The sequence below is a fragment of the Ptiloglossa arizonensis genome, chromosome 12 (assembly GCF_051014685.1).
Source record: "Ptiloglossa arizonensis isolate GNS036 chromosome 12, iyPtiAriz1_principal, whole genome shotgun sequence".
In the NCBI taxonomy this organism is placed as follows: domain Eukaryota; kingdom Metazoa; phylum Arthropoda; class Insecta; order Hymenoptera; family Colletidae; genus Ptiloglossa; species Ptiloglossa arizonensis.
In genome coordinates, this window is record NC_135059.1 from 7,202,295 (window position 1) to 7,224,543 (window position 22,249).

Sequence of the window (22,249 nt, forward strand, 5' to 3'; positions counted from 1 at the left end):
GTAAAAAATAACCGTTCAAATAAAAGAATAAGTTTCGCGACGAATAATTCTGTTTGCCAATGATTTTCCTGTACAAAAAAGAAAATATTATCTTTTCAAATTCAACGCGAAATAAAATTCCAAATTGATCGAATGTTGTAATAGAAAAGAAATAATCTTTCGTTAAATATTCAATTTTTATTGCCCTTCGAATTTATCGATCTCTCCAAAAGAGAAACGATATTCGTACGAAAAAAAAAACAATTTTATGCGAAATATGCAACTTTTACGTGGACCGTGTAAATTATACGAATTAATGAAATGCTACGTTAATGTCTTTAATAAATACTTATTATCATTGATGTTTAAAACATTTAAATCATTACCTTTTATTTCAAAAACTGAAACAAAATGTACGTACACGTAATAATTAATAATTTATAATACACCGGTAACACGCATACTGTAATATTTACATTTTGGATATGCTTAAACATTAATAATATGCGATTTGAAGCATAAATGCATCGAAGCGTTCAATCGTTACAAATTTCTCTACATCTCGACTTCCATTAACTGTAATTGTTAGCAATTTCTACGTAACAGTAGTTACAATAATTATTAAGTCTATCAGTCGTGTACGCAATAGTTGTGAATATTTATTTAATATCTCTCAAATGTATTTTCAGCCCTTGAAAAGAAATATTACATCGAGCGAAGAGAATTTATAATAAATGCTTTTATTTAACTGATCCTTCTTTTAATTTTCTCATTATTTTAAAAATTTTATAATTCCTTGCGCAGGTGTAAATTCGAACAAAGTGGACTTATGATATGATATTTTAGTTAATCCTTTACTAGTTTCTTTCAATTTGGGAAAAAAGAAATACATACATAATACTTGTTTTCAAAATATGCGTGTCACATAGAAATTGGAATATATATATTCTGGGATCGATAGGTTAACCAGAACTCAGAATATTGTATTTAGATCACCGTCATTTTCCCGCAGCAAACAATAGGAAGACCCATTATCGTCGGCCCATTGTCCTTGCGCGGACCGTGATAAATCATTCGTTCCGTTGATCGAACGGGTGCGATCGGAATTAGATGCGTTCACGATCGTGATTTATGCCGATCCATTTACGATCCGTGATACTCCTAGTGTAATGCATAATTTTCGCTATCACCGAGTCGTATCTCACGAAAACGCCACCGCGGGTCATTCCCGTTCTGCATTTGAAATCTCACCGATTCTGAGACTCTCGAGGCGAAAAATTCAAACGATCCACGAAATAAGAAACACGCGTTAATTCGCAAGTATAATAATTTACGACGGGAGGGACAACTCGGACGCGTGTAAAAGAATGTAGAAAAATCGTTCTCGTTGTTCATCACTCGTGCTCGAAAACGTAGCGTGTAAATATTTTTACCGAGAGGATCGCCAGAGTTGGAAGTCAGCCATATTTTTTCCAAGAGGGGATTCCCCAGATACCTGAGAAACGACAGAAACGTATAAGAAAATGAAGAAGACACTTTTGACGAGTGAAGACCCAATTACGTAGATGAATGATTTGTAAATCAATTTCGAAAATTGAAGAGATCAATTGTTGGAACACATGGTTGTATAATTGATTAATTTGTACACTCGATAAGTGTTATCGAAGGAAGTTGACTCGTAGATTCTGCTGTCACGAATTAATTAGTTTTCTTTTCGCGGATCAGTTATCGTAAATTTCTTATCTTCCTATTATTCCCTGTAAGTTAAGTTTCACTAAAATTTCCACCTTCTCCGTTCGAGACGCAAGCCGAATCAATGGTCCATTTCGGTGCACTCCGAGTTCCAGTGACTCGAGCCTCGAATATGTCCATATTCCCTGGAGTGTCCACGTCAAGAACGCTTTCTTGTGTCCTTCAGTACTCGCGATCTCGAAATAAGAGGGCGATTTCGCTAGGGGAAATCTTCTTTCGACTTCCTCGAGCGAACACGCGAACAGCCTCTGTCCGCTTCGATTCCATTCTTCGGCGCGCCTAATCAGCCGAGAAAGCGGAGAACTCTGGCCCTTGAGTTGTCGTTTCTTTTTCTTTTTTTTTTTTCTCTTAATTTATTTTCATTATTTATTTCGCTTGGCTGCTGCTGGACTTACGAAGCCTAATCGATCGGAAGAACCGTATTCTTCGAACCTACGGAGTTTTCCCGATTTTCGAGCGGAATCTTTTCAAACTTTAACCGGTTCGATGCTGTTGTAAAATTCGAAGACTTCGTGCGCGTACGGAAATCTTGTAGTCTCAAGATTTGTTAATACTTTTGATAGATATCTCGATAGCGTAATGTCACCTGTGCAACGTATCAAAGTACAATACTCATAAAAATGAAAAGTTATCCACCAAATCGTGTGTAATTTGCAAACAAAACTTTTTACTCTTTTTGTAAAAATGACACTTGTAACTGTTTCCGATTCTCTGGATACTAACTCGACTACGATGTTGCAGTACTTTCAAGATCGATTTAAAAAAATAATTAACTTTACATAACGCAACAGCAGACCGTTTTCAATTATAATTGTTAAGTTTGATTAAAAATGTCGCGCGACGCTTCGTGTGGTCTTCTTATTCGACCAAGGAGATTACTCGCGGGAATAATTTGTCGAAGGGGACGCAACCAGGGACGAAACCGTCTCGTTGAAACGAGCTGTGTGTGGTAATTTACGTGATTCCCCATAGCCATCGCCGCGTACTATTGAAATAATGTCGGCCAGCTGTATTAACTTCCAATTATTAGGCTTCTGAATATGTATGTAACCCGTTCGCGCTTAGGACGTTAAATTTCCAGGCCAGACGCGGTCAATATGCGTACTCGCGGGCATTATAGACCGATATATCGGCAAATATTCCACGCGTGAATATGGAACACGATGAAAACGCAACACGTTATCGGGCACAAATCCACGACTCGTTGGCAGAACGAAACCGGATGAAAGGATTTCCCCAATCGAGGCTAACTTCTCGAATTCCGGCAGCCCACGTTAATTCAATATCGTTCCCTTTTTAAGATTAGCCTCACCGGAATAGGAGAAACCGTATTGCCGTTACTTGCGAAAATATAAAAGTTACGTTAAAATGTGCAAGTTGAGTTCGACTTGTTCGGAACTAAATTCTAAATTCAAACCGTTGGACGTGGAACGCGATTGATCGTTTGGGAGCTACGGTAACTTCTCGATAAAAGTTACGAACTTTCGCTCGAAGACTTTTAACGAGTACGGTGGCCGATTTTATTATTAGAAAGGAGTTTCAACAAATCGAACCTGAGCGTCTTGTGTACCATTTACGATAAGAAGAATGGACGCGGTACGTAGGAATAGTGAGAGAGAAAGAGAGAGAGAAATTCACATTAGACGCGCTCAATAGCCGAAATTACACAGAGGAATGTATCGTCGACAGATAAGCGGGATTTTAATCGACTCGTATAGGTGAGATAATTTCGAAACCTTTATCGAGGTAACCCATCCAAACTTTTAACGAGGAGTCACTGTAGATCGTTCGGGGTTTTCTGAGACTGCAACGGAGGTTCTACGAGTCCATAGTTGCGGAATTTTCAAGACCAATTCTATACACATCGGTGTTTAAAAACGAAACTGATCAGAGGCTACGAGTTCAGCGAAGCTCTAACGTTCGAGTCCGACTCTTCGTAAGAACAACTTACTCTCGAGACGGATAGCTTTCGCCATCGTTTCAATCGAACGCCCGGTAAACTCACGGTCCAAGTTATTACTTTTGCATCAAGGGCTGAGAAGAGGATCCCAGGATTGTCGGGAAACGTCTAAGCGGCTCGAATCAGGCAACGTAACCAGAATATACGGATCAGGATCGTAAGAACGCTTAATGGCTCCGAGACGACGATAACGCCAGGACGTATTTACGAGAACGGTAATTATTATTGCGGGAAATATCGTGGCCTGCATCCGCGGGGACCCTTGGGGATGTAATCAGGGGAATTCCAGGGCACAATAAAATCTCTTGCGGTGGAAATGCCGTGGCATTAAACCGTCGCGGATCCTTTTCCTTTCATTGCGAGCGAGGACGGGCCGTAATCAGAGGGCGTTAAGGACGAAGGAGAGCAATCTTCCCTCGGAGAAACCCTCGCCCCTTCCATATTGCTCTGTCGAGTCTCTGGAGCACGTTCTTGGGATCGACTCGAAATCCCTTCGACCGAGGGGGAGGGCTCCCGGTTATTGCGTCTGCTCGGGAAACGTCCAAGGTATCCTCCCGCTTCCTACATCGTTTCCCTCTCGACTTCCTAAAATACGCATCCGTGTAAACGCGTTTTTACGCGATGGTTATTTAGCGTGTTATTACGCGAGGTACACGATTGCGTTACAAGTGGGAGGAGCTTTCGAACAAAATCGTAGATATCGTTCCGCGGTAACGCGTACGCGGTTATTCCCGCTTTCGAGTGATCAAATCCGTAACGGCAATTCGCTCGGAAACGGGGTAGGTAGTGACTTTTATCTCGAGCCGAGGTATGGCCGCGGGTGAACCTTTAGGCGAGAAAAACGAGTAGGATGTACCGTGAGAGAGGGAAGAGGGAGAGAGTGAGAGAGTGTTAGAGCGAGAGAGCGTTAGAGTGGGAGAATATAAAAGTGAGAGATCGAAAGAGGTGAGAGAGTGTGAAAGTGAAAGAGTACGAGAGTGAGAGAGTGAGAGAGCACGAGAGTAAGGGAGTGTTAGAGCGAGAGAATATAAAAATGAGAGAGTGAAAGAGGTGAGAGAGTGTGAAAGTGAAAGAGTACGAGAGTGAGAGAGCGAGTAAGAGAGAACATCAACGCGAGAGAGTCTCGCATTACGACACCCGAGAGTACGAAATAAAAATTGTTAAAATTTTTGTCGCGTCAGGTGCACGATCGAATGCTTTTGAAGTGTAGTGTACATTGGCCGAGCGTGCAAGTCAATAGATCGATCGTATCAAAGAAATCTAAACAGCGGTAGGGATGATTCCGTTATTTGAACGCGGACTAAACATTGTCACTTGAAAACGGGTATTACGATAATCGATGAACGCAATCCTAAACGATTATATCTACCGCATTGCATGTAGCTGCTTTTAGCTAGCATTTGAATTCGTAATAATCTGGGCCAATATGGTCGTCTATAGATTCTATGAATAGGACATGGTCTACAAATTGGTGAACGCGATCTGAACATTCTGAGTGCACAGAGGAGGGACACCCACTATTTTATTTGTATTTTATCAATTTTTTGCGGATTTCTACCACCGTCGATCTTAGTTCTCTACACTTGGTTGAGGTTTACCAGTTCGGTTAGAAATAGGTCAGTTTAAAGATACCTTCGATTCTGTGTAGAATAACGTAGAATAACATTACGTCAGAGTTCACTGTTTTACGATTTCATATATCGTGAAATAGAATAACAAAGACTCGGTATAAATGATCAATTCTCGATGAAAAGAAATCTGAAATATTTAGGAGCGTTAATCGACTCTTTGGTCTGATTATTCTCTGTCAATTTCCATAACTTTCCGGGTCTTATTCTATTTGGAAGTGTACTGTAGCGAATACTACTCACCTTCGATGAGTTGATCCAACATGGCGTAAATGTGCGATGTTGCCTCGTCGGTCATCACCCAGCCTCCTGTGGTCATCTCTAGCCTGCCGTCCTTCACTAACCTTTTCACGACCATTTTCTTGGTGGGGTGAGCGCTGATGAAAAGAAAAATGACCATCGATTACTTCTTGCGAAACGACGTGCTTCTCAGGGGATGTTATCGAACATCATTTTCATCAATCGCAGATTTCTTCGTGAAAATTTCTTCGGACATCAAAACGAAAACTCCAAGATTACAGACGGATAAAATGACATGGTTGCAAAATTAATTTCAGAGAGTACTGGAGTCCGAACGTACAATTTTTACGAAACAAACAAGATTTGAGGATTTGGGTTTAAAGTAAACCATAACAAAAGACACCATTCGTACGATTCGATAGCTACGACACGGAAGATAATCATTCCGAGTATAATGTTTCTACTTGAACGCAAGAATCGTACAAGAAGTATCGTCTCACACTATGCAGAGTCTACCTATCAACACTTACTACAAATCCTCGCGTACGTATCTCATCAAAAGTGTATTTACGTTTAGCTAGAAGCCTTCCGGATAGTTCTAATCTTGGATCGTTGTTCCTGATAAACCTCGGGGTCTCTAGATTGTCCTTGACGAGCATAAAGAAGGTTACGAATTCTATAGCGTGACCTGCATTGTACAGTCTCACGAGTAACGTATCCCCGTTTGAATAATACATGCTCTACTATCGCCATTTCCTCGAATCCTCCACAATAACTGAACCCAGCGTTGCGGATTAGGCTGCTACTGTCGTGTAGGTAGTTTCCGCATGATATCACCTACGCGTTAGCCATAAAGACGAATTCCAGCTTCCCCCGTTGGATTCTCCTATCAGCCAAGATGTTTGATCCGCGTTTTCGAGGCTAACGAGGTTAACTCAATCGGAATACACGGGGTTGCCATTAGCTTCCAAGGGGAGACAGAGAGAGAGATCCTCGTGATCTCGGGGTTCGTGAACAACAACGAATGAAAAAGAGAAACCGAACAAGTGGAACAAATCGTTTCGTGATTGTTGGCAACGCGACCTGGAGGATTTACAGTCGTGCAAACAGCGCGTTACCAAGCACCGGGCACCAACCTGACAGAATTTCGTGATTTGTGTGACCAAGCGTTGCGTACGAGCTATAACAGCTCCACACTCGGGGGCAGTTTCCTCGTTAGGTCGTTTACGTTCACCGTAAAGCCGCCACGAATCCACGTCTCGTCTCCTCGACATCCTCCTACGGTTTGGGTTAAGGTCACCAAGGTTACGGCGGTTATTCCCGATCCCGGGTAAATCCTCTCTCAGCTCGTCGTGATTCCTCGTTTCAACGCGACGTCAACCATGGTTCCCAGGCACCTTCTCTCGGGGAATTCTTTTTCTCGAGAAGACACCGACGCTCGCCAAGTAAGTTAGCCGACTTGTTTTTTACGACTTTTCGATTCATTTCGCCGCGGTGATTTTGAAAAAAAAGAAGGAAAAAAAGAAGAAAAAAAATTCGGTGTTGTCGCAGTGGTTCTCCACAGATGTGAAACTGTCGGAGAATTCGACAGGGTTGGGAAACAAGCAGGAACTGTTTTCGAAAGTCTTGGACATTTGGTGTCCACCTTCTTGGAACAATGGTTCTCGACAGACGCGAAACTGTTGGAGAATACGACAGGGTTCTGCTCTTTTCGAAATAAACAGGAACAGTTTTCGAAAGTTTTCGACATTCGGTGTCTACCTTCTTGGAACAATGGTTCTCGACAGACGCGAAACTATTGGAGAATCCGGCAGGGTTCTGCTCTCTTCGAAATAAACAGGAACAATTTTCGAATGTCTTGGACATTTGGTGTCCACCTGCTTGGAACAATTGTTCTCGAACTGTCCACGTTCGAAAACTACCGTAGACCTTACCAGAAGCCTACAGTTTGCCCACTCTTCGAGAGAAATCGAACGAATAGTGATTCGTACAGTGGTTCGCAACACCGGAGCTCTCGGTGGAGCGAACATTGTCGAAACTTTTCCACTTGGAGGATCTGGAGATCACAATTAACGCAAGTAGGTGGCAATACTCTTCGAACCGGTGGTTCTGTAAACGTATACTTAAAAACTGATCGTCGCGCACGAAGAACTTTTGTTTACCAGGGTTTCTGATCGGATGCAATTTCACTGGCGTCGGAGAAGCCAAAGTTGTAGGGACTTTTCGACGGAGCAGTCTTCCCTCGGACACTTGGAGGATCTGGGGATTACAATTAACGCGAGTTAGCGCGAAACACCGTTCGGTGGCAGCGGTTCTCAGAACGTGTACTTTGGAAATCGAACGAAGTTCCGTTTTCGAGTGTTCCTGACCGGACGCAGTTTCCCAATAGACGTTCTCAATCTTCGTGGAACACGGTCGATCGAAAAGCGGAAACAGAAGTAGAACGGAATTCATTGGTGGTTTACGAGCGACGTGTGCGCGGAAACAGGGCAGCGCCGGGCAAATCACGTAAATCCCGTCTGGCTGGAATTCTCCTGGCAATAAATATGATTTGTATCGCGGATTGTATCGTATGAAATTACAAGTTGCGGCATTACACGTTACTCGCGGCTATCTGCGATGTAACTCACAATTACGCGGGCTCTATATCACTAGCCGGGGGCTAAGATATTCGTATTTAACCCCTTTAGGCGGTGAATTATGCTCGAAGGAAAGTCCCCGGGACTTTACCAACCCCTGTCCTTTTCTCGCTTTTCCCGACCAATTCGGAGACCAAGCAGACGTTAACAATTTTCTCGCAGCCGTTTCCTTAACCTCTCGACTATTTCCTTCGAATAGAAACCTCTACGAAATTCTCTGGCTGACTACTCTTGCAAAATTTCTCGGAGATTTCAACCGTGGACGAATCGGGTCTTTGACGTTTCTTAAAGAAAAAAAAAAAAAAAATATACAAAAATTTGCTTCAATCGTGTCGCGTATTCTCTTTCGAATAATCCCCACTCGGATTATCGTGACGCGTATACTGGTCTCGAAAGTATATTTTTTTATCGTTGGGTAAAGACGTCATTATTTCAGCGTCCGTTCTTATCTTTCCCACAGATGTATATCGTCACGTTCAGACGGAAATAGAAGAACCCTAGAGGTCTCAAGAGGCTCACTTGGACAGCGTCGGGGTACAGAATAAACATTTCACCTATGGAAGTTGGTGTCGCGCGAACTGAAGCACCAACCTCGTGAAAAACCAATGGTTATCCAGCAAACTCTGCATTCGAAAACGACGACTCTGGGAACTATGTATATTCAACACGACTATCGATCTCGTTAAATAATATCTGCCACCTAAAATCACGCGAATTCAAGTCTCTGGTTATTCAGTATTGGTCTATGAGGATGCATGGCTACGTCAAGGGTCTATTAGACTCGTCATTTTCCCTGTAAACATTTACAATGCGAAATAACGACTCCAAAATATTCTCCAGACGCGATACCGATAATGCATTACACGTGTACCTATTATTGAACAAATAATACCAGCAATGTATTGTCAAAAGGATACAAATCCAAAGTTGATCCAATGTTGTTCAATCAGAACCCTCCATTCCTGTCTAACAACGATTACCTCAAGTTATGTAACTTATTAACCGAGTAAGAGTAAATTCGAAATTAGAATCACATTTGAAACTTTGAAATTTCTTGGAAATAATTGTCACGATTCTAGGTACCCGTGATATTTTGGAACGTGCAATAGAAATGGCGAAACGAGAGAAACAAATCTTCTTTCTGTGTTAAAGAATTTTTCGAAATCTTTGCCAAAATCCGAGACACAGAAAAGTTTATAAGTGAATTGCTTGTTCACGTTCCTCCGAAAGTTTATTCACCCACTTTCAACGTACCTTGAACGTTCGATCCTGAATTTCCGAACAAATTTTCACGATGGAGGGGACACTGTCCATTCATCTCGAATCGCGTCGTTCCTCTAACTCTAATCGATCAGGATAATCCCCCTGGTGAACACCATCGGGCCTACCAATACCGACATCGTTTTCTCGTGGAAGTTGCGGACCTTCGGTCAAAGGGACCCTGATGCCAGGTATCGCAAACAGTCCTGCCCCGATGCATTCGAATTCAAATCACGAGGACCAGATTCACTTAAATCTCCATTTTCCCGCGGACACTGACGTTGCAACGTATAGGGCACGTACAAACCAGCCACGAATACTTTGATCGTTCACGCTTAGCTTTCAAGTGTCTTTCGAGGTGCACTGAAAGCGCGTATTTCGCAAACAGATCCCTCGCGATCCCAAAGAGACCAGCTCGAAGAATATTGGTGGCAAACGATCGTGTTATTAGCTGGCTACTTAAGGTCTTTGAGAATATTAAAACGTAGACGTTAATAATACTAGTCGTGACATCTATTAGGTCAGTGTGTAGGTAATATGTACTGTCTTGGAGACATCTGTTGTTAGGTTCGAACCTAGGTATCAGTTTGCGATTTGCATTCGTTTATTTTCCTCGTGTCGACAGTGATAGCGAATACATCGACACAAGCAATCCAATAATAAGGAGCACTATTGATACACGTTAGTAGTAGAGATTATTTCCATGGTTGCTAAGTAACCATGCCTTCTACTTGTCACTACAATGCAACAAACAAGGCTCTTGTGCAATAATCGAGGTTCCACTGTGATCTGTTGCGAAACCGTCGATCGACTTTAATGATAATCAATTACTTCGATAGGTCTTTACTCCTTTGTGTAGGGGTACAATTAAATATTTCATTTGAAATAACGTTTAGAGACATCTCTCTGTAAAATTCGTCTCTTTTCTCGTGTTTGAAAAGTTTTCAATATTTTTTCGGGTTCACCATCCCGAGACTGGTCAATTCGCGTCGCTGGACACGAAACTGTTATTTTTGCTTCGAGTCGATGAAATTGAAAAAAAAAAAAAAAATGAAAAACAGTGTCTCGTTACCGTTATCGTCGAAACGATTCAAAATATATACTATTTCTACGTTGAATTAGTATTTCTTTTCGAGAAGAACGTGCACGTTCCCTCGAAACGTGTATAAATAAATGTTCAACGTTTGGAGAAAGGTATTGTCGGTGGCGTTCGAGTAAAAGATTCAGAAAGAGACGCCTTTTCGTGGTAGTCCGGAGCAGAGGACGTCCTTAAGGTGGAAATTACGTTCGACCTTGAAGAAGCGAGGGCGAAAGCACTCGAAACGAAATTACTCTTTCACCCGCAACAGAAACGCTACTCCGAGCGTCTCATTTTCACTTGCAACGTTCCAGGCTGTTAAGGGAAGGAAGTGGTTTTCGATCTTCTAGATATTGCCTCGAACGAAAGCGCCATGCTGCTATTTCTTCTCCTAATGGGCCGTTTTATGACAACCCATTCCACGGGTAGACGCGTACATCACGCAAACGCACGCTTCTTCCTTGGGCCCTTCGAGCCCAAGGAAATCTATTCTTACGATTTCCTCGTTATCCCCTTATCGACCGATATTCCAAACGATTCTCTCCGTCCCGCCCTGTTCGTCGATCGTTTCTACGGGGTGTCCCGTACGTCACCGGTCGATTCCAATTCCCCGTTATTTCTCAAACGTTGAACCGATTAACTTGAAACTCGACGTGTGTCGTATAGACAGATGGGAAATTAATCGTGGAAAAGTACACGTTGAAAGAACGCGTGCAAATTATTCAGGCGTGTAACGAAAAATTGCGATCGCGAGAAAACGTGAACAATTTTGGGAGAAGATCGGTGGTCTGTATTAAAAAGTCGAGGCGACCGTTTGGAAGATATCTTATTCTATTATTACCTCCAGAGTTTGTATTTTTTAAGGAAAAAAAAATTACCAAGATCGCTTAAACCGTTCGAGTTTTATTCAAAAAGTAAATCGACCGGTGATTATCGGGACACCCTGTATTAGAATCAGATTCACGGAACAATTCGATAAAGAAGACCCTGCGAAGGGGAGCGGTTATATATCGTTTCTCCGTCACGATTTTCCTTTATACCTGTGATACTTCTTCATCTTTATCCCCGCTTTCTTTCGATCGTTAAAGAAAAAGCAGCTCCCGCGATCCTAACGGATACTCTGTCCCCTGGTAGAGGGGGACGGCTTAACTGCTCTTTCGAGTCGAGCCATTTTGGACGCTATCTTCATTTTCTAATACTCCCTTTTACGACTAAAGGAGGGACACGTACACGGAAGGCCCTTACAAGAGACGTTAAAACCAACGTTGCCCTATCGTGGTTAAAGAACACCACTATGGACGATTGACAAAGTTGTTTCATTTATTTTTTGTTTTATTTATTTCCCTTAAGTAGAGACGTTTTCAGGAGTACTTTTGCCTGACCGTCGAAACATTTATGACACTTTTATACAATAAAAGTTCTCACATTGTAAGCTTCGATGAAAAGGGATCGAGTAAAATTTATAGAAAGTAAATACAAAGATTCAATTACTTAGGTATACTAGACAGCCAAAAAAAGAAACTATTGTCTGCAATGTACTATAAATTTGGAGTTTTGTTTATTTTATGTAACTTTTTCTAATGAAAGTTCTGAAACAATTGCTTCCAAGAGTTTTAAAATAATCGTCCTACGAGGACAGTTTTCGAAAAAGTTCTAACGATGAAAGTTTTTTCCACGAAAGTACCACAAGAATAGATTTTTTTGTTAGAGGAGAAGTCCAAGTACGAATAGAATTATTAAAAAATAAAGGATAAATGCTTCTTTCTCCATTCCTGTTCCCGACACGATTCCCCAAGACTTTGAGTAACAAACGTTCTCGTTTAAATTAGAGACACAATTTTTTTTTGGATAGCGCAAAGTACGCAAAAATCTAAAATAGAGTTACAAAATATGAAAGATGAAAAACATCCGCGATAATTTAAGTTTCACGAGGAAACGTTAATTTTATTGTCTCAGGGAAACGGAAGTAAAGTTCTCTGCTGCACTCACCTCTCCCACCAGAGTGATAAGAAGGATACTTCGCTCCAGATGAAGGTCATATTGGGCCATTGCTGCAACTTCGAGACCATGTTGTTCAGAATGCTCCTGGTGGAGCTGTGGAAGTATTGCTCGAACGTTTTCAGCCATCCTGGATCCGTGTGGCTGTGCGGTACCAGAATCACCTGAAACCAACACAATGGCACACATTTATTCTCGTTCGTTGAATCGAATATTCCGTACGACTTTGAGTCGCTCGCCGAGGTCGTTGCAAACTTCGTCGAAACGAAGCAAACGTTTGCGTCCCTCGACTCAAGTTCTTGTACGCGTTTGAAAAATTGCGTTAAAAGTCGATCAAACATTTCCCTCGCGTGTAACGCGTTTCCAATCGAAGGGTTTATCTCGAAAAGGTCATAAATCCGTTAAATACGAAGCTGAGAAAATCGAAACGTACATTTTCACCACGAAATGTATTATAAATATAATTAACGAACCGTTACACTTAATTGGAAAAACACTGGACGTGCATCAACGACGAACGAAATAAGCAATTATGGAAATAAATCGTTTTTGTCAATTACAGGGAAAGATAATGCGCGTCGAATACGAATGATTACGCGTTCAAGTGTTTGAAACGCAATATGCCGTGTTAACTGTATTTTAACTTCTTGTTCGTAAATAATTCGGCGATCAGGTGCACCTCGTCGATTTTCACGACTTCGAAATATATTATTAATGTCATAGTTGTGAACACCCTTCTTCAATTTTCTCACAATATTTTCCTTTTCAAGAATTAATTCGATAGTAGTCTGATTGTGTCCGATGGATCTCAATAGGCAAATATTTCTATACAAGATAGAGAATAAAATCTAAGGCATGGTCGTTCTAAGTACTAGGTCGTTCAATAAGTTTTGTCGTATTTTCCATTCTAAAAAAACTACTACACCTGAACGTTCGAACAACTGCAAATATAGGAACGAGTCAACGAATCTACATGTAACTTCACAAGTAGTAGTACAGTCTTTGGAAAAATAAAACTACGAACCAAACAGCTCCGTTTTTTGTACAACGACGAAACCAATCGAGCAACATATTACTTAACCTATTGGGCTCGTATTTTCCGCGAATTATCTCCCCTAAGAAATTCTAATTAAATCGAAAGTATCGCGAAGCATGCGCCGAGCGATTTTAATTCATCGAGTTTCCATCGAACTGGAACTGATACCGGCGCAGTGGTTCTCAACCAGAGACACGTCGTCGTTCTAATGCCGGAAATTCGTTAATTAGGCTACATCATGCTTGCCGCGATAACGACGTTATTTCGTAATTGATACACTGCCGGGTCGAGCCGGTAATGCAGCCGCACGCCAGCCAACATTGCTCGTAAAACAATTTGCGGGACTCATTACGATTTACCATCGGTTCGGTCGTTCGTACGTGCGACTGGCTTGATTGTTACTGGTTGCGGGTATCCAGGGAACGATACGGGGTGAAAAAACTTTCGCAACGGAAAGAAATCTCGAGGAAAAATTCCTAGAATATTCCTAGAAAATTCCTAGGGACCTTCGGTGGCGACTCGACCCCGTCAACGAGACGACTATCGTTTCGTTCGTTGTTTAATTTCAGTTTCTCGGTCGAGGAACAGGCTCGATTCGCGTCGAAGCAGATACCTCGATCATCGATACACTTGTGGAATCGTTTACACGATCGTTGAGTCGTTGACAAAATCGAAAGAAAATTCTTTTCAACTCTCCGAAATTTCAACTTCGATCGCCGTGAACTCTGAATGAATTTCACGTCTGGACTTTCTCGCGAGCAAAAGTCGATAAATTTGAAGTACACGTAATAGTTCACTGAAAGTAAGAATAAATAAAATGTATCGAGGATTGAGCGAGTCGGTGGGAAAATTAGTCGCACTCGTGCAAGAAGACGTTCGTCTTCGAACGTCAACGTTCCACAAATATTGCTATCGTATCGTTTCGCAATTGCTCGCGTACGTATCGAGGCATCCTAATTTTCCGTGCACGTCCCCGATGATTATTCATCGGTTGATCGACGTCGTTTCATTTTAAGGTTCCGATGCAAATTTCCGAGGAGATAGACACGCCTGTCCATTTTGAATTCGTCGAGCTCGATCCGATAGGGGAGAAGTTCGCGCCAATGAAAATTCATACCGATTCAATATTTCCCGCCGCTTTTTCTCCTACCTGTCTCTCTCTCTTGTTCTCTTCTCTTTATGAATATTTAACGCGGTATCTACGTTTGATCTTTCGGTGCTGCTTCGTTGAACGTCGTTCGTTGCTCGATACCAATGGGGAAAAAAGGCGGGAACCCCGTACGGAGAACCACTGCGACAAAGGATTACGATAAACCGATATCAGTTCGCTCATAATCGGCATTGGAAGCCGCGGCACGTTAAACTACACATAGTTCACCGACGAATTCCTATTATGCACCCCTCGCTTATTACCGAACCACGCGGGAACCCCCGAACTTCTAACGGATCGATGGTTTTGGTACGATTGGAGCTAACTTCCTTCTACCTTCAGGAATTCTACTTTACTTTGCGGATAAAGTATCGCAATCTTCTTGAGAGATCGATTTTGTTCGCTGTTCGAGAAACGAGACGAAAGAGAACGGAGAACGATGTAAACGTAACGTTACTTGCAGACATTGTCGTGTCGTACAAATCTTTTTATCTTTACACGAGGGAGAGTCGATAATTATTATCGGGTCGTTCGGAAAATGAGAAGATTTCGTTTTCCAAAATTGAGAATGTATAATTTAGTAAACTGTTCACACGTTCTACAAAAATCGTGTTTCATTTTCACCAAAAAAAAAAAAACAAAATAACTTTTCGAGCAACCCAACAAATACGATCAACTTCGATACGTTGTCCGCACGTAGAACAACATCTGACCGTAGTTTTACTTTTAATTCGATTAACAATTACATCGAATTGACTTTCCAAACGACCCAATAGTTTACGAAAGGGAGTCCTCGTTAACACTCCCTTCTCCTTAATTTGACATCAAGTTACGAATAATCACCGCGACGCAACTTCTCGTTATTTAAAACAACGAAGACAATCGTTTCAGGCCCGAGTTATCTAACCATGGAGTCTTCTCTACGTAAAGGAATCGGTCAATCTTCAATTGACCGGTGCGGTAGACGTAGACCCCGTTTGAACGTTACGGTTCTTTCACTGTAGGGCGAGGAATACCTTGGAAGTCCCTCAATTAGAGAGAGCCGAGTTCCGGTGAACGATATTACCGAGAAGTCGCAAGAGTGAAACGATAGCAGCAACATCCACGCCGGGGGAGACATCGAGACATCCACCCCGTGCTCATCCGAGAACTGGAACCGCCTTCGAGAGATGAGAAGCGCCTTCGGTTATACGAGGCATGCCTCGTAAAAAGCAAGTCTGTCCTGGAAAAATGTCGGCTCGCTTGCCTACCACGGCTAGATAAATGTAATGGAACGGTCACGAGTCGGTTGCCGGGGGTGTACTTACCCCCAGCCGTCCCTCGATCCTCTTCGTTTTATTTCATCCATTCGGCCCCGCGGGGAACCAACGCGGGACACCCAGTTTATTAACGTTATTTGTTTATTAAACAGGATAATACCATTTTTGCTTCCACGGTTCTAGTATCAACGTAGTCGTTAGTAGCGAACTAAACGACGACGAAACAACAGGGACGAAATACCTCGAGTGGAAATAACCGAACGATCGGAAGAATAAAACTTACGAGACGGATAATAGAGATAGTTGACGAGCTGGATCGATTTTTGGTTAGATATCTGGGATTTTGGGAGAATTATAATTTCATGTATCGCGAGGGGAACGAAAGAACGATTCTAAAGTTCCTTTCGGCTCGTTTTAACCCTTTGCACTGGAAGATTTTCTGTTATTGGAAATTAACACCTCGATGAAATCCTTCGAATCGTGTCATTTATTTAAAACGGAATGGTTTCGTTTCAATATTTTGTATACATATGTTTACGTCTTACAAGAATGGAGTAATTCAATTTTAATTGAAATTTCTAAACCACGATGGTTTTCCCAATTGGAGCAAGTATTATACATCGAATCGAGTGGCGATCGAGGATTGACGCTCGAGTGGAAAGGGTTAATCGTTCTGTATACCCATGGTATCGTGTTTCATCCGGTCTCGAAGTAAATTGTTCGTTTAATAAACGGGATAACCAATTTTTTGGTACACGGTAGCAATGTGGTCTTTAGAAGACCACAAGGTGACAGCAAAAAATAGGGAGAACGTTCAGAGTGTAAAAGACATTATGTACGATTGAACGTAAGAAACTTCTGAGACAGTTAATGGGTTGCTCGGTGCCAAATCGATCAATTTTTTCGCTCGATGTCGGGGATTTTGGCAAAATTGAAATACGATATATTGTAGAAGGAACGAAAGATCAGTCCTGGATGAAATTCCGAGTGGTATCGGGGTCAGACGTTTTCGTCTATATTCATGTCGATGGTATCACGTTTCGCGTGCTAGGTGTACTTTGGTCTAGAATTTTAAAATATCAACATCTCTTGCATCTTTCATGAAATTTTAGGTACAGAGAACCCGCGTTGAGAAACGTATCGTCAACGACTCGCAAAAATTAAGCTCGAACAGAACGGTGTCTCCGACCAAGAGTTCGTTTTCCTTCCGGTAAACGTACACGTGTCTTTTTGTTCCATTTATTCCCATATTCCATAGAAACACCGAGCACCGTAATTGCAGACCGTTTCTTTGAACTTTGTTAAACTCTGTTTACCGTTCTGCATTCAATACGCCCGAGAAACACAATTCAAGCGCGAACAGTAATTTCGATTCACGGTTATGCACTTTTTGACTCGCGGAACAATACGAGTCTGACAAAGAATTCTGATTCCATTGAGGAAATGAGAAAACGGGTATGGGAAACTTCCTGTCGGAGGAAGTCTTTTACGAATAAATCGCTCTCGTGAAAAAAGAAACAATAACTCTCGTAAGTGAAGTGGCTCTAGTTCAAGTACCTCGGTAAGTCTCCATAGTGAAATTACGGTAGAGCAATCGTTATCCCCAGAAAAAATTCCCCAGAAAAAATTCCCCGGGAACAATTCTCTAGAAAGTGTAGCAAGATCTCGTGGATCACGAATCTCGCAGCGCGTCTCGTTTCAGTTAGAGGCGATAACTGTGATTTCGGGAAGTAGCTGACGAACTTACCGGGAAACTTCAACGAAACGGATCGTGGTGATCTCGAGTAAGGACTGTTCGAGGACGAAGGGCCGGGGGTGTGTATTAAAGGGGCGCTGCGATCCGTGCTACGAGCGTCTCATGCATACGAATCAGCCATCGTATCTCGTGACAGCTTTTGCTCGCGTTACTCGCTCCACGCTGGCTTATTAAACGCGCGAGATGACCGTTCTATAATTAACGCTCCTCTTCTTCGGGAACGACAATTCGAATACGTGACTCGTGAAACTTGGGGTTCAGAACTTGGGCAAGAAGATCCTTTGGAGGAGAAACGGTTCGATGAATTTCAAACCTGACGTCACGTCGTTCGGATTGTTTCCAGATTTGGTTCTTCTTTCATTGAAATATCGAACCGTGGAAGAAAGTTGGATTTATCGAGCTCCAATTGAGCACTCTTCGTCGTTGAAAACAGGGTGGTTGATCTTGAGATTTACGATCGTGAATCGAACATCTCGATCCTACGAGTTCGGACCGTTTTTTGCTCCGATTGTTCGTTAACTGGACAATCGAACGAACAATCTTGCGGCTACGGAATCCCAAGTAGGGATTTTTCATCGTTACAAACAGGATGACTCGTCTCGAGATCCATGATCCTGGATCGTACGTCTTAACGCCATATGTTCGAGGTACTTCCTCCTCTACGATAAACTTACAGCTGTCGAATCCCCTCTAGGCGTGCTTCTAGCGCTATAATTAATTTTCAGATCCACGATTCAACATCCAACATCTCGACGTCAGCTGTTCGAGCTACCTTCTGCTCTAGGTCTTTCTTAATCGAACGATAGAAGAAAGTAACAGTCACCGAGTCACTTCCTGCACCAATTCTTCGTTAACTAAACAATCGAACGATAGAACAAAATCACACCTTTCGAGTCACCGATTTTCTAATTCACAATTTTCCATCGAACGACTCTCTAGTTCCAAACAATCTGTCAAGTACTCGAAGGCCAACGAATCCTGTTCTTTGCCTCTCGGATCTGCCTACGGTCCGGAATTTCGGATAAACGACGACAACTCCTCGACGAAAGGGATCACGTAGTTGGCTGGAAGCGGAAGGAAGGACACGCGAAGAGGAGGGAAGACGCATCGGGTGCATTCCGCGGCGAAATCGCCAGCGTTAGAGCATTGTTATGCGCGGGTTTTCGAAAAGGCCACCGCCCACCATTGTGTCTCGTCGACAATACCCTGATGAGCCGGTATTGTCGAACTTGTCGAACTCTGCCGCGATCCGAGTCACGATGAAAGGGTCGAAGGGAAGCCGCGTCCGCGTTTGTCCCCGTCCTGGCCAGAGAGGAGACTCCTGGGGATTACGATGAAATCGCTTTCGTCCGGGAAGCACTTCCTAGCTTCCGACTAAATATTTGTTCCACCAGATCGCTGGCGAATCGGTCACTCACCGTCCGCATCGAACCTACCTTCCTTTGGAATTTTAGACCCTTTGGCGAGACAATGGGGGAGGACTCGAGGTTCTCGACAGAGGGCAGATGTCTCTCTCAAAGAGACACGGTTCAGGTTCTGGGGATTCACGAGAGAAAATAATCTGCAAGATATTGCAGATACTGTTCTTTGTTTTGGATCGTTGGAGGTCGAGGGTTGCTTCGAGAGATTTAACAATTCGCCATAGGAAGGGTTCATTGGTCAAGAATCGGGAACCGATTTGTACAGGGCTATTGGGTTGTTTCGAAAGTCGTTTCGTCTTCCAAAATGGAGAATATGTAATTTAATAAAATATTTATACACTCTCTTCATTTTCATCGAAGAGAAAACGAAATGACTTTCCGAAGAACCCAACAGTTGCTTCGGGGAACGTGAGCTAATTCGTCCACTAAAATTCGAGTACCTTAACAGACGTTGATACATCGTACCCGAGGCTGATAACCGTGGGAGATACGAGTGAAGATTTTAGGACATGTCCTGGAACCGATTCCTCCGAGCAGTATCGACCGTGAGGTCAATGATTAAAAATTTACTTCGCAATGCCTGAGGGCTTTAGGAGACTTTGACCGATTCTGGAACCAGCTTCCTGGAACCTAATAGCACTGGGAGATTTCGTTATCGAGTACTTTAGGATACGTCTAATTCCCATGGCGTTGACCACCACCTCCGAACACTGATTATTCCAAGAAACATCGAGGCAAACTCGAAACTTCTGATTCGACAAAACGTTCATTTTTCGACGAAACCGATCATCCGTATCCTCCGGATACTTAATTCGAAGATATAAATACACTTTGGAAGAAACTCCACGGAAATAAAATAGACGTACGAGCCAACGGTGGATAGATATCCATGGGTTCACTGTTGATGATTCTCGTCTACGTTGGAAACTTTTCTCCGCGATATTATTACTCTCCCAGGTTTTCCGTAGGTTACTTATATTCCGTAGGAGAGCAGTATCACCTTGTTAGGGAAGATTGGAGAATATTGGCGTGTTTATGATGCGGAGGGTACGCCGAGATCGAGGCGGAAAAGTTACGTAGAAGACGGGTCTTTTCGATTCCATCGAGATACGTGCGTATATCGAAGCTGAACCTACTCGATTATTACGTCAGACATGGGTTCCCTTCGCGATTTAATTTTATTTCTCGAATGCCTCCTCGAGTGTCCCTTATCTCTAATTTGATCGTTATTAGCTGGCAGTAGGAAAAACACGAAGATTTCTATCGAGGTTCGGTGCATCGGTTCTGCATTCGACTCAATCGGGAAAGCTCTCTAGAGACTCGCTCCTCGGTTCTAGAGCAACGGCAGTCTGCATTCACGTCCGTGAGCTAATTAAGCCGACGCATCCACGGCATTTCGGAGAATCGTTAACGAAGTTTCATCCCTCATCTCTCGACGCGGATCCGCCTTGAGGCTTCAGGAAGCACGTACACACCGGCCCGATCCTCGCTAAGCTGTCTGTACCCTCTGTTCCGGCGTTGTAAACGCGTCTCTTCATCCGTCGAAGCCATCAGTACCGCTTCATTAGACAGACCGGATTATTATGCGATCCATTTCGTCAGCCAGGAGGTTTCGTCCTTTGCCGGAACGTTTAACACATTTCTAACCAAACTGTGGAGTCTTTGAGCGATTAGTTGTAGCTGCGCGGCCGAAATCGAAATCGTTGCTACCGTCGATGGTGAGAACTTGGATGGAAATTGGGCTTCGAACGATGATACATCTGGTAGGATTACGAGATAGCGTTACTTACGAGTGTAAGTTGAATAAGTATTACTTATGAGGGTAAGTAAAATAAACGTTACTTATGAGTCTAAGTAAAATAAGCATTAGTTATGAGTGTAAGTAAAGTAAGTATTACTTACCAGTGTGAATAAAATAAGCATTACTTATGACTGTAAGTAAAGTGAGCATTACTTATGAGTGTAAATAATGTTTCAGCCCTTTGACGAATATTTTCATCCCAATATACATTTGTCGAGGTGATATTTGAACAGACTTGGTCACCGATCGCGCGAATGTTCAGTCAGCAAGCGAAAAAGCGACTACGAACCCATCGAGACAGGGAGTGTTCAAGCTCGAGAAGTGAAATTGAAGTTTGAAGCTCTAGCTCGTTTGGGAGATAAAGTGGATTCAATGTTCATCCTAATGGACATCAAGTAGGTATATTCCCAAGCTACATAGTTTGAGAGAGGTCCGTGCCAACGTGCCCACTGAATATAATGGTAGACTTAATTATTGTTCACGTTGATGATTAGTAGCAAACGAAGGAAGCCTTTCACCTAGCTACGAGTTTACGGAGACCGAGGAATTCAAGTTTAAGAAATGCAACTGGAGTTTAAAGCTTCGACTCTTTCGAGGAGTAGACACGAAAATCTCGAGGCCTTTTTCAAAGACCGATCCATTAGAACCAGGTCAATACACCTGGCGAGTATCACTCGAAGCAATTAACGTTTGGGTTTGGAAGAGACAAGGAGTTCGGGAATTAGGTTTGCGCCACAAACGAGTAAATCCCGATTTTAAAGCTACGGGCTCTATTTAACAGACCCTGGAATTATTGGGTCAGTGGTCATCGCATCGAACGTTTCAAACGCGTTTCAAATTTCGTTTTCTCCAAAGTACCTTCGGTCGGTGAACCCGACAGCGATTCGAATAAATTTTTCACCAGTTCGAGGATTCTATCTTCGTTCAACTCGATACATTATACGAAAAAGTACGATTGATCGAACGGAGCAACCGCACTGCTCGATTCATTATCGATCGTTGAAACGCGAAAAAAAAAGCGGCCGGGAGAAGTTTCTCTCCGTCGAATGTAAATAAATGCGGAGTTAAATATTGAAAACGCGGAGCAAAAGAGAAACGAGGCTTTCCTCGACCTTTGACGAAACGTTCCCCATTAGTGGCTTCGTCAAGGGCCAGGGGACGCTGGTTAAGAGAACTACGCTGGGATAGGGTACAAAGGTTCGCTCGAACACCACGGTACGCGGCTACGTAGAGAGAGAGAGAGAGAGAGAGAGAGAGAGAGAGAGAGAGAGAGAGAACCAAACACATCGAAC

At 42.7% G+C, this 22,249-nt stretch overlaps 1 protein-coding gene across 2 annotated transcripts in view; it reads right to left on the reverse strand.

Moving 5' to 3' along the window:
- Positions 1-22,249, reverse strand: part of Alpha-man-iib (alpha-Mannosidase class II b) — a 198,541-nt gene that overhangs the window by 14,435 nt on the left and 161,857 nt on the right. For both annotated transcript variants that reach the window (XM_076324277.1, XM_076324278.1), the window contains 2 exons: positions 12,526-12,698; positions 5,563-5,696 (listed from right to left, as the gene is read on the reverse strand). In XM_076324277.1, the coding sequence (XP_076180392.1) occupies positions 5,563-5,696; positions 12,526-12,698 (307 nt within the window). The remainder of the gene's footprint in view (positions 1-5,562; positions 5,697-12,525; positions 12,699-22,249) is intronic.